The sequence below is a fragment of the Nuphar pumila genome, chromosome 17 (assembly GCF_984573655.1).
Source record: "Nuphar pumila chromosome 17, dmNupPumi1.hap1.1, whole genome shotgun sequence".
In the NCBI taxonomy this organism is placed as follows: domain Eukaryota; kingdom Viridiplantae; phylum Streptophyta; class Magnoliopsida; order Nymphaeales; family Nymphaeaceae; genus Nuphar; species Nuphar pumila.
The window spans coordinates 77581167-77594794 of NC_143265.1; the positions used below are offsets into that span (position 1 = coordinate 77581167).

Genomic DNA, 13628 nt, shown 5'->3' on the forward strand with positions numbered 1-13628 from the left:
TATTTAGAAAGAAAATCCATGTGTATCTAGTGAAATCGTCTACAAAGATTACATAATATGAGAAACCTCCCTTAGACATGATAGAAGAAGGACCCCAAACATCGGAATGAACTAATTCAAACAGTCGTGTAGAAACAAAGCTTCTTTGAGAAAAAATGAGTGGCTTTTAATTTTTCAAAGATGCAATCTTTATAAGTCATAACTTTTTCATTACAAGAGTTTCCCAAAAAAGAGGAGAGACATCTTTGAAAAATTCGGACGGCCAAGTCTCTTGTGCCAACAATCTATACTTTTGACATTTACAAAATTATAAAATAACTTAGATGATAGTGATAAAAAAATTTATGAAATACAGATCACCCCTCCTATGGCCTTTCCCAATCAGCTTCCCTAACTGGAGATCCTGCACGGTGCAATCCTTAGGTGAGAAAGAGACTTGGCATCCTTGATCAGTAATTTGAGAAACAAAAAATAAGTTTAAATTGTTTTTTGGAATCATCCTTACTTTTAAAACAAAAAAAAAAATTGAGAATGCTTTAAATCAAGTGTTCCAATGTTTTCAATTTTCAAAGAAGTCCTATCGACCGTTGAAACATAAGATGTTATGAGAATTGAATGAAAATTAGAAAGGATGTGTTTATGAAGTATCATGTGAAAAGAAGCACCAGAGTCCAAAATTCATATACTTAGAGGAGATGAGGAGGTTGCGATATTGGCACCCAAAGTAGAGAAACACTTGAGAAAATGTTGAAGTGCCTCCGAAATTTGATTTAGAGTGTCTTTAATGTCTCCTCCATTGTTGTTCACTTATTTATTTTGGATATTTTCACCAACCGCAGTCACTTTTCCTTTGAGCTTAGGACAAACCAGTTTAATATGACTTAGTTCATTACAATAGTGGCAAATGACACCCTTTCTAAAGCCATTATTTTTGGCAAAGTAGGGAGGCCTATAAGGCTTAACATTGGATCACAACTAGTAACAACCAAAATCTCATCACTTTTATGAGTCATGCCAAGACGAGTTTCGTCTTGGCACACTTCAGCAAGGGCATCTTTAATAGGTAAGGCCTTGCTTCTATGAAGAAGAATGCCCTTGTTTAAATTCCGATCTACGACCGTGGAGAAATTGAAAGAAGTGTCTTTTCTCAACTTGTTGTCTTCTTAATTCAACATCTTCTGGAGCCACCCACTTAGGCTCAAGAAGAACAAGTTCATCCCAAAGGAGAGACAAAGCACTAAAGTAATCTCGGACACTTATGTCCCCTTGTTTAGTAGATCAATTTTTTTCTTGACAAAAAAATTATCTAGCTAAATTTTTTTTGGTATACATACCCTTAAAAAAGAAACAAGCTTTATTAACTCTTCTAAACTTAGCAATGTTGGTACAAATTTTTATGTCAACATTGTTTACAAACCATGCCAAAATTTTGGCGTGATTACTCTCCCAATCTTCTACCTTAGTTTGATGTTCATTGATTGCTTTATTGTGATCTTCATCATCAAGGGCCTTTTCAACGCCACCTTCAATCTTGGTGAGCTTCAATGTTGGTTCAAGAGTGATCCTCATCACAAAACCCCATAGCTTTTTTCCACGAAGGTAATTCTCCATAGTTGATGCCCACATCAAATAATTTGATCTGTTGAGCTTAAAGGAAAGTTCAACTCTTGTGTCGTGCTCCATGATGACAAAGAGAGGTAGAGATGATAAAAAACTTAGAAAAATACTTCCAAAATTACAAATAACCCAATTGACTCTTATATCATGTAATGAACAATGCGAAAATACAAATTACAAGGTAACTCTTAAAAGAGTTTAACAAAGAGCCAAGAACCACAAGCACATAATATGCACAATACACAAACCCACTAAGGGGGAAATGCCAAAAAGACAAATGAAATATTATTAAGAAATAAAAAGACGAGTACAAGCGCATTAAAAAGAGGGGAAAGCCCCTCAATTTACAAAGAAAGGAAAAGCTAACAAGAGAGGGCCATTGGGGCTCCCAATATAGTCGTTGGGGTGCCCCAATGACTATAATAGTGGGGCACCCAATGGTCCCAATTACATGAAAAATAAAAAAGAAAAAAAGAATACAAAAAAATGAAAAAGAAAACCTAAGAAAAAATAAAAATAGTAAAATTACCAAAATACCCCTATCAAGTATTTTGATATAAATACATATATATATATATATATTAATTAATTAATTAACAAGATACACAAGGAAATTAAAGACATAGGAATGGGTAATAAATGACCAAAATTTTCATGCTTTTAAAAGTACATTGTAAATTAATGTTTTCAATTGAGGGCAAAATCAGGCATGTGTGTGTAACGAGCATTATCGAGTTAATCCAAGCTGCGATCCGTGTTGCCTGAGATTGGGCTTAATTACTTAGATTTGAACTCAGATTATTAGCTTAAGCCAAAGTCAAATAGGTAGTTAACTGTTGAATTCAAGCCAAGCTCAAGTAGATTGGTTCAGTGACCATCCCTGAAGTGTGGAGTTAGGTGTAACATTAAGGCAATTGATTTTGAACCCATGGAAGCACGATGGCTAGATTTTTAGATCCACAATGGTCATCTTATCATCCTCGTAGTATAGCAATTGGATTTATAAAGTCACATATTGCTCCTAACCTCACGCTACACAACCATGATTTTTCATTTGACACACAGGTTCTCTGGTCAACAACACTGATACCAGAGAAAGTCTCAATCAAATAGGAGGAAGAAACAATTGCATTAACAGGATACACAAATTTGCTGTAAAAAAGTTCTGTATTTTTTGAAAATCTATTATTTTTATCCTAACACCGTAAATGGTGGTCTTTCATGAAAACCAAGTGCATAAACAGAGAGAACAATCCCATACAGCTGAGAACTTTACATGCAAAAATTCCAACAAAGGAACCCTCAATTTTCTACAAGATGACCCACAACAGGAAAGGAAAAACAGGGTTCTTGCATATTCCACACTAACAAATTTAGAATGAATGCTTAACCTTGTCTTATGGTGCAGAGTGCTAGGGATCTGATTATCACCCAGTGAAGTCACTGGGAGTCCCATTTTAGACATCAGAACACTTAGGATCTCTTGAAATTTAAACACTTAGGATCTCAGTCCACCTTCAAATGAATTAGAATGCCACCCATTGCTGTAACTGTTCCTCAAAAATCTATTTGATGGAAATTCAGCAACAGCCGCCAGCTTGCTGTTCTGTTTGAGAAGAATGTACAGTCGGCTTCAGATTCACATCAACCATGTCTTCATGCTTTGTTGAAGAGAGCGTCTCCATTCCTGGCAATGCAGCAGCAATCTTCCGAAATAGTGGCTATATTTTATTTTCACAAATGCTTATGATTTTAGTCAATAACATAAATATAAAAAAGTGAAGCATCAAAGCTGGCTACTTAATAACATGGACAGGAAACGAAAGAGGGACACATAAACAATGTTCACCTTGATATTGAATCCAGCTTTTGCACTGGTTTCTATGAACATGACTCCCAACTCACGGGATTTTTTATCCCCTTCCTCGATTGAAACTTGCCTATCACATCCAGAAGAATTTTTTCTTAAAAGTCATAGGTAAAGAGTATTTTCTTGTTTCATATTTACATGAAAGATAATGACTCAATTAAATCAAAACCCATGCTTCAATGCTCAATCTAAACTGTGGTTTGTGAGGAAATTCTTTTCAAGATGAGCATGCAACATGAATGAAGAAGAAATTTCAAGCACAACACATATACACATTAAACTTTCAAAATTTATTCTGGTCTAATGCCAAGAAAACAAGAGATACATGAAGAAAGAAGGATGAGCTCCTTCGGTCATAAACTGAGCAACAGATATAGTTTTGCGCAAAGTTGCCCAAGTTACAAGAAGAGAAAACAAATAGTCAAGAAGAATATTGTTTCAAAATGCTTGAATGTTGTAAAACAAATTCATGAACAAAGGGCTCCATCCATCATTGATTACTTAAAAAAATAAAAGAGAAAAAAAAGAATGGCGAGCCCAAATGGAGATGATGTAGAAGTAACAAGCTATGTCACATGGATACGGATGCAAGAACAGGACACAATGCAGATACACTTGGCACGATACGCTAATTTTTAAAAATTAGGATACGGGTACACAGCCATACATAGATAGATGTATGTATGTGTGTGTGTATAAAACAACAATTCTAAATCACTATAATTAGGAACATCAAATAATGAAACCAAATTGAAATTGACATTGACATGCAATGTGATTGATGACAAATCTTAAAAGAAAAAGAACTCAAGTGAATACAAAACAAGTAAATAAGATCATAAAAAGAAATAGATAAAGATAATGACACGATGTTGACTGTGTGAGAAACTGGTTTGACTATATCCATGAAGCGTCGTGTTGGTACGGGATACACATGCTAAGTGAAGTGGTATCAAGTTTTTAATTTCTTCAACAGGCTTCACCAAACATGCCATTCAGTGAAAAATCACTTCAACAATGTCACTCTCTGTTACATATTACCTTTTCTCAACAAGGTCTGTTTTGTTTCCAACAAGAACAATGATGACATCACTTCCTCGCTCTGATTTTACTTCTTCGATCCATTTTGAAGTGTTCAGGAATGACTGTCGATCTGCAATGGATAACATAACAGGTGAAAATATCACCACGGTGTGCTAAACAAAGAAAATAAATGAGTTCCCCTCGTTCTAGGGGGGTGGAACGGTGTTTAACCGCTGCGTCCAGCATTTGGCACCGCACGCGTTCCACATGTCTGCAGAACGCACAATCAAACACACCCTAAATGAACAATACCACACATATATGGACAAAGAAAAGCAGATTTTAATGTGGTGGTATGCATGAAGGTAAGAAGTCTAATAAATGTGTATCCATCACAAGATATGCTTACTTGCCACATCATATACAATGACTGCCACAGAAGAGTCCCTTATGTAGCTGGGAATGAGGCTTCTAAATCTTTCCTGACCAGCAGTATCCCTGTCACAATGAATTAGTAATTAGGCAACCGCATGGACATGCATACACTGATTAACAATAACTTACAAATCTTAGAGTTTCTGGTTCGCAAGGCGCTTGAACCAAAGCATGTTGGATGCTAACTCTTTTAATGACAACAATATCCCATGGGCCCAATCAGAATCTAAACCATGCTAATAACTTGGTTAGATCCATGCAGATTGACTTCAATCTGAAACATGGAGAGCCTTGACCCAACCCAGAGGATACTAAAAAGATCCATATGTGTACATGTTATAATTGAAACCTGCAACATTCTCTAGTGTTTAGCATCCAAAGACTCGGTAAAATAGGGAGAGATTCATGCAACCCCTTGTGAACTTTAACGTGAGGGGAAATACACTCAGACTTCATTTATATATTACACAGGTTTAACCCTAGATCACACAATCTGCATTACTTAACAATAAATTACAAAGAATTGTCACACATAAGCGGTGACAATGCAATAACATCTACGTAAATCCCACCACTCTTATAATACTTGGCTAGCAATTTCTTGAGAACTAAAGAAACATTGATTTGAGAACAATGATTAACCCAAGTGTGCACATAGTGAGTTTTCTCCAGTTGTTAAGCATGTTTAAGGACAAAACAACTGTACAAATTATTGTCCCAGTTAATAAGGATGAAAATTTCACATAGGGTCCATCATCGCATGATATGAAACTGCCAAGTGTTCTGGACCCCTACATGAGAATTATTTTCATCTCCAGTTTTATCACTTGAAGGGAAAAAAACATAATTCTCGTTTTACTATCATCTTGTTTACTGAAACTTGGAGATACATCTTGAAATGTAAACATCAAAATTTGAAGGAACATCTTTCCTATCCTTGTGAAGAATATACAGAAAAATGAGGAAAATTTTTTATCCTTGGGATGCTGACAGGATAGGCAAGAAAATGCACGGAAAAGGCAATTCATCCAGCATAAGCACATTGACCGGTTATCAATGTTATCTTGCCTCGAGAAAATTATACAAGAACCAAGGGATAGGTAGAAATATACATGAAAAAAGCAAAAATGATGACTGGCATAGATTCTACTCTATGGATACAGGCGGTCATATAGTGTCATAGACATCAAAGATGGATCCTGAAATACTGTTAATTCGCTTTTATTTAGATTTACTCACTCAAAAAATTAACAATCAAAAAGTAGTCAAACATCACAACTCACATTGAGCAACCAATAAGCTTGTTGCCACTGGCAAGTAGCAACTGATATCACGAGCAGACATAGTGGCATGTATTTGCAAATCGGCTCCATATAGTAGACAACAAGCATAGGAAATAATGATGATCAATCAGTTTACATGCCAAGCACTTACCAAAGCTGTAAGCGGATAGTCCTGTCTTCCAGATACATTGTCTTCGACAAAAAATCAATGCCGATAGTAGCCTGTTATCCAGTATAAAGAAAAAGATTAGCAGCAATATAAGCATACATTAGACGTTGTTCGAAAGACAAAAGAACCTGATGGAGAACAGTTTCCTGTTGGACAGAGCCGGTAAAACTCAAGGAACAAAGAAATTGCTAAAATTACATTTAGCTGCCCTCGGCGTTGCAAGACTAAGAGAACAAAGGCCATGACAATGTTCCAGCATTTTATGATATCACAAATTTGAGAAAAGGCTCCGGACGGTGATATCTCTCTCTCTCTCTCTCTCTCTCTCTCTCTCTATATATATATATATATATATATATATATATATATATATATATATATATAAGATGACTAGAATATGTAAGCCAGCAAACATCGTTTGAACCAACACGTTCAGATCGGACGGTTGTGTAACCCTAACCCACTCATCTTTTCTCTCTTTCACCCACACCGGAGGAGGCAGGAGGCGGGGCGGCAGGGAGGCTGTCCGCCGTCTGGCAAAGCTGAGAGAGAGAGAGGGGGTGGTTGGAGGCCGTCCGGCGGGGTGGCAGGAGGCTGTCAGATGGGTCAGAGGGTGGCAGGAGGTGGAGGGAGGGAAATTGGAAGGTTGTTCAAACCAACAAAGGGAAGGGTGACAATAGGCCGTTCGGTGGCAGGAGGTCGTCCGGTGGCGAGTAGTGGGAGGGAAAAGGAGAAAAAAGAGAAAAGATTGGTGGGTTTGGGTTCCACAAGAACCGTCTGAAGATAGAATGGTTCCTTGTGGTTCAAACCTATATATATATATATATATATATATATATATATATATATATATATATATATATATATATATATATAAAAGAAAGGAAAACCGAAAGAAAGTCTAAAGTCCAAAATTCACAAACAACGACGATCAAATGGCTCTCCTTCTTCGTGCATCTCATCGGTTGGACCTCATATATTTATTTTTTATAATTTAGTAAGAAATATGCTGTAGACAAAGACACGCATGTTTTGCAAGACGTGAAAAATCAACAGCTCACAATGCTTTTAAACTTTTATTACAGTAGGCCATTGATTTTTAAAACTTTCAAAAGCCCATCTAAACATTAAAAATTCATAATCTAAAACATGTCACTCATTAAATAAATGATAAAAATTCAATATGTAAAGTCAGATCAATAAAAACTCAATCTTTAGATAACGAGCGATCATTGATGGTCATCGATTATAGATTTTAAACATTTCTTTGGTTTCTCTCTTTCTCTCTCTCTCTCTATATATATATATAATATTAAAACTAAGTGAATCATGATTTTCATAGATTTTTTGTTCTTTTCTCTTGAATCTAACTGTATAGATCTGATTTTGATGCATAAGAGAGTTTTTTTTTAAGGATTTAAAATCAATAGCTCATAATCTTTGTAAATATTCAAGTATTCAAAAATCACATTTTTTCAACGAAATACTAGATCCAATGGTTGGTTCTTAGCAAATTCACCATGCCAAGCACATCCACACGGTTGGATTTGCTAAAAAAAAGTGTTGAAAATGCCCATTTTCTAGTTCTCATATTATATATATAACAAGAATTATAACCTATCTATATCATGATTATCATCTTGTGTACAATCCCATAAGTTTATCTATCTGCTGTTCTTAGACTAATAATTCAATGCATCCCCATAACTTGGATCAAAGTCACCATATCATTCACTTAGACCAAACAAAAAAGGAAACCAATACACACCATTTCAAGACACAAACACCAAGCGTACACCCTACACGGAATACCCATAATCAGCATGATGGTTTCACGAAATCAAAGGGAGGAGAACAAAAACTCCGCTGATTCAAACAGCAGCATTGAAAATCACAAGAGTAGAAATCAATCATCCATAGAAGAAAACTCATTTGGGTACGGTACCAACGTCCAGAATCAAGATCCAACTCAATTAACAGATACCAAAAACACAAAAACAGATCCTCGTAATTCACTCATTACTAAACGAATAAAAAGAGGAATTCTACACAAATCTTTATGAGAGCTATAGATAATTTCAATTCAAACCCATCAATCATAACAAATCAGTTTATTCTATTCCCCTTCCTTTAAATCACAGTAACACCAAGATCCTTGAATTCTCCGATGAATTCCACGATCCCGATCTGGATGCGAAAAACGAAGGCAGTAGCCCGATTTCCATGGGCGTCTCCTCTCTGTGCAAGCCCACACCCAGCATAGGCCCGGGGTCCTAGCCTCGGAGTTTTAAGCCGCCGGCAGGACGACCGTAAGTATGTCAGGCTGAGCCAGCCCAACCAGGTCTTCATGCTTGGGTGTGGTTTCTTCGGGTTATAAATCCCAAAAAAATAGAGGAAGAAATGAAAGTGGGAGAGAGAGTAATGATTGGGAGGGAAGGTGGAGGATTGCCTGGTAGGTGGTGTCGAACTTGTCATACATGAATCTGGTTATGATGCTCGTCTTCCCCACCGATTGATCCCCAAGAAACACCAGCTTGTACTTCGCCAGGGGGGACACCGTCGCCATCTCTCTCTCTCTCTCTCTCTCTCTCTCTCTCTCTCTCTCTCTCTCTCTCTCTCTCTATCAGAGAAAAGAGGATCCAAGGAAAATGGGTTATCTGGAAAACTGAGAGAGCGGAGACAAGCGGGATTCTGGGTCCTTCTAGTAGTTACAGGAGAGAGAGAGAGAGAGCGAACGAAAGCAGAGGATCGAACGGCGAGCATGGCGGGGAAACGGGGTCAATTGCTTCAAACTTCATTTTCCTTCTCTCCCTTTTCAGAAAAGTTGCTGCACTATTTGAAAATCTCCCGGGAAATCTGTGACCGAGCCCCAGCTCGAGCTCGGCCTGTTTGAGCTTGGCTCGGTGCTCTGCTGGCCAGGCTCATGTTTGGCTCAAGCTTTGGACAAGCTCTTTTTGGCTAGGTGCTCTTTTAGATATAGATAACCGGATGTAACAATTTGTGTACAGAGAATGTACAATGGAAAGATAAGCCTCCAAACTGGTGGTCAATGTAGAAGAGCTACCAGCACTGAATTGCTGTGTGCCTAAGGGTGGGGTCTTTTCCCCCAACTTGATCATCACAAGAAAAAAAAAAGGGTGGTTTTGTACTGATGGAGCACCATAGTAACTATAATGCTTTATAATGTTTTGAGAAATAATCTTTACTAAAAGATGTCATGTTCATGGTAATGCAGACATAAGGTGATACACTTATTTATGAAATTTTTGTTTATTGTTGCTGCTTATGACTGATATAAAAGTGGGATGGATTTTTTCTCTTGTGAGGGCAAAGTACATTCTTTTTTCCTTCTTGCTCACAAAGGCTTCCCTCAGCTCATGTAGGTAACTTATGAATATCACTAAATTGACAGGATGTCAAGAATTTGAGACTCATGATGCATGCTTTTTTGCTGATTGGCAGACATTTGTGAGCAATTTCAGATCAGATCAGGTGATCTAACAAATCACGTTGAAAAAAATGATTTGGCATCTTCACCGTTCATTATGGTGATAAATGGTCAACATTATTATGAACTTTTTGGTGGAACCCACAACTTGCACAAGGGACTGTGGGATTGAAGCAATGGGCGGTGAGGATTTCATATCATGATTTGACCTATAGTTTTATGCCAATGAACTCAGTGAGCTGGATAGTTTTTTTTTTTCCTTGATTATTTAAAAAGCTAATTCCTTTTTTCACTTTTTTACCTTGGTTCACTTATTAATAACATGAATTACCTTGCCTAATAACAAAATAGCTTGTGGTAATTGATGAATTGGTATGTTCAAACCAGTTTAATATAATAAGTTAGGATTTACTTGGGTGTCGTTTGGATGACACCCAAAATAAAGTTAAAACCCTAGTTTTGAGTGTCAAACTAGGTTTTGGTAAACCTGGTTTGGAGACGAAACTTAGTTAAAAACCCAGTTTTACAAACCACCCCCCAGCTTCCACCTTCTTCATTTCATCTTTCTACCAATTCACCCAACCCCCTTATCTACTTTGACCATTTCTGGCCAGCCACCTACTGGAAAATGGCCAGGCTAGTACCACCTGAAGAGGCCATGTTCTGAACAGCGGTTGGCCGGAAACATTTTTTTTTCAAATCCATGGCCACCTGGCCATTTTCCACCGCTCGAGAAATGGGTAAGATTGAGTCACCCGCGCGAGCAACACCATCCCAGCCATTTTTTGGTTAGCCATCGGCAAAAAAATTGTGGGTGATCTTTTTTTATTCATTTATAGGACGTTCGACCATTTTTCGGCCATCCACCGGCCAGGATGGTGTCGCTCAGTATGGGCGACACAATCCAAGCAGTTTTCCGATCAGTGGGTGGCCGGAAAACGATTAGACTTCTTTTTTTTATATTTTGGCTATTTCCTGGCTAGTGGCTGGCCACAAAAGGGCTGATCTTATTTTTTTTGTTCTTTGTTTTTTGTTTCAACTTTTTAATGACCAAAAACCTGAAATTGGTTTTTGGATTTTGGTCACCCAAACGAGTTAAAAACCTTTTTTTTTGGCAAACTAGGTTAGGTTTGCCACAACACAACCAAGGTTTGAAGCAAAACTTGGTTTTCTCAAAATCAAGTTTTGCCCCCATGTTAACATGAAACATGTATTAGATTAAGTGCCTTTTGTTTATAGACCAGAAATCAGCAAAAATGAATGGCTTATAATAAACTAAAAACTTGTGACAAAATTTTCAGATAGTTTTTAAAATTAATTACAACTAAGTAGTGTCTTTTTATAAATAGCATTGATGGAAACATTTATGAGTTCAAATTCAGCCAATGTAACATGGGTGCGTTGGGTACCGCCCACGCACTACGTGTGTCTTGGGCCGGGTCAAGCTCGACCCCGGATCCGCTGACCTGAACCTTCTTTTTAAGTTTTTTCTGTTGTTGACTAAAAACACGAAAGGGGGGGGGGGGGGGGGGCACGACCTACAACTAGGGGTGTCAACGGTTCGGGTTTGGTTTGGACCCAGGTAGAATCAGACCTGGCTCTGATTTTTGGGTATGGTATAGGGTTCGGACTCAAGTCTAATCAGACCTGGACCCGATAATAACTAAGTGAACCAGACCAGGTAAAATAACTTTTTTTTTTATCATTTTTATGTTGCAAAAGTGGGGGTCTTAATCGAAACTGGGGTCAAGACCGGGTCTGGTACACAAACTATACTGAGCTCCATGTATTAATCGGACCTTCAGGTCCAGACCCGAGTCTCAATCAGGTCTTATTTATCACCATACCTGGAACCTATAGGGTTTGTTAACGGTTGGGTATGGGTAAAACCCGACTCCTTAACACCCCCAACCCCCTTCTCCCCAAGCCTTCTCTTGCCCGAGAGAGGGAGAGTGGCCGTTGGGTACCTCAGGTGGTGGAGCTGTGGGGTTTCTTTTTGCGTGAATTCTTGAGTTTTTTTGGAGTGGTGGGTGGTGCAAATCCTTAAAAAAAATCTGGTGGCACGAATCCCTAAGCTGGTCGGCTAGGGTGAAGGAAGAAGAGAGAAGTAGTTTTCTCTCAAAACAAAGTATGATAAAGAAGGGAATAGGGGTGTCAACCTTGGGGTTTGAGAATGAGAGTAGATAAGGGGGGTCAGGTGCCTTAGTGGGCCCCACCTAGTCCTCCTTATGCACCTAGGTCTAATTCAGATATGGTTTGGATCCAATTTGACTCAAAAACCCTAAATCGGGTTATGAGTTTAATTAAATACTATAAATAAAAATTAAAATCTTATATCTTACATATTTTATTTTTAGATTAAAAATAGAATAATTTAATTATTTTTAGTTACTAAAATCCCATAAAAACTCAATTTTGGATCGACCTAATTGGACCCATATGGACTTCGGGTCCATAGTAAGTCTGTTTCTTTTTTAAAATTAAATCTTACATTTTGTAAAAACAAAATAACTATTCTAAATCTAAATAGTCCATTATTTTAATACTTTTAAATTAATAAATAATATTTGATTAAAGTATTTTACTTAAATTATTTATGACAAAAATATCCTTTTGATAGAATTTCTTTTGCAAACTTTCAAAATACATGTAGTTAAGTTCAAAACACTGGGAAAACACCTTGACAAATTATAACTCACTAAAATATATAGTTTTTATTATAAATTAAATGTTTTAAATAATTATTTATCAGAAATTATTCTAAAAGTGTTAATTATGCCTCTATTGGCAAGAAGTGAGTAAATGAACATGTAAAATATCAATAAATAAAATTTAAAAGCTAGAAACACATTCATAACTTAAGGATAAAATATTTTTCTTTATTTATTTATAATCCTAAAAAATTTACAGGTTTTACAACGACTCATCGCGAGAGGATGTCCTCTCTCAGGTTTTAGGATTAGACAAATTTGGATGTGTAGAGATGTTTGGCATGAGGTGTTCAACAATGATGTATTCAGTGCAGGTTTAAGCTGAGCAAAACTCTTGCATCAAAACATTGTATATCATAAAAATATAAATATAATGCAAGATCAACTAATCGGTTTTCAATCTAAGCTCGTAAGGATGAATAAGTTATTATTGAGAATGGTAAACAACAATCAATTAAGTTTTTCACAAACTCCTTATGTAAGTTGATATAACTAAAGATTCTAATATTGTACATGAATTTGTATTTGATATATATATGTGTGCGTGTATGTGTATAATTTTTTCATCTATGATTATTTTTAGGCCTTGTATACAAGTATGAAATACCTCTAGTTCTAAGACTGTTTTCTTACCATGTAATTCATGATCTTTCAAACTGTATATATATTTGAAGTAAAACTTTTTTTTGTTATGTGATATTGTTTATATATATGAATTTTTTTATATTGGTTTAAATATATGCGTGAACTTTCAAACTATCTTCTCTTTATGAATGAATTATTTTATAGCGGATTGAATATGTGCACGATGGAGTTAAGGAGGGTTAAAATTATGTATATGTATGTGTAAATGCATATATGAATGAGCAAAATTATTTATGAATGAGTAGGTTCATTTCAAATGAATGAAATGAATGAATGTATGAATTTATTCATTTTTAAATGAATGAATAAATGTAAAAATATAAGTATATTTAATTTTGAATTAATGATTGGATGTATGTATGAGCAAATTCATTTTTGAATAAATGAATGAATGTAAACAAATAAATGAATGTATGTATCAATATAT

The 13628-nt window shown here is 36.3% G+C and overlaps 1 protein-coding gene across 1 annotated transcript; it reads right to left on the reverse strand.

The window, feature by feature from the left end:
• Positions 1-2800: 2800 nt before the first annotated feature.
• On the reverse strand, positions 2801-8963 carry LOC149812329 (ras-related protein RABH1e-like). Its single transcript, XM_089993538.1, has 6 exons — positions 8847-8963; positions 6380-6450; positions 4920-5008; positions 4529-4640; positions 3467-3557; positions 2801-3338 (listed from the first exon to the last, which is right to left on the reverse strand). The coding sequence occupies exons 1-6, from the start codon at positions 8961-8963 to the stop codon at positions 3198-3200; spliced, it is 621 nt and encodes a 206-aa protein (XP_089849664.1). The 3' UTR covers positions 2801-3197.
• Positions 8964-13628: the final 4665 nt, after the last annotated feature.

What these genes read in the sequence shown, in the direction of transcription:
- LOC149812329 (XM_089993538.1), bottom strand. Translation starts at nt 8,963, where the DNA reads ATGGCGACGGTGTCCCCCCTGGCGAAGTACAAGCTGGTGTTTCTTGGG. An exon ending in ACAGACCTTGTTGAGAAAAG is followed by an intron (nt 3,558 to 4,528) that starts GTAATATGTAAC and finishes TGGATGTGATAG; the next exon opens with GCAAGTTTCAATCGAGGAAG. An exon ending in AAGCTGGATTCAATATCAAG is followed by an intron (nt 3,339 to 3,466) that starts GTGAACATTGTT and finishes AATAAAATATAG; the next exon opens with CCACTATTTCGGAAGATTGC.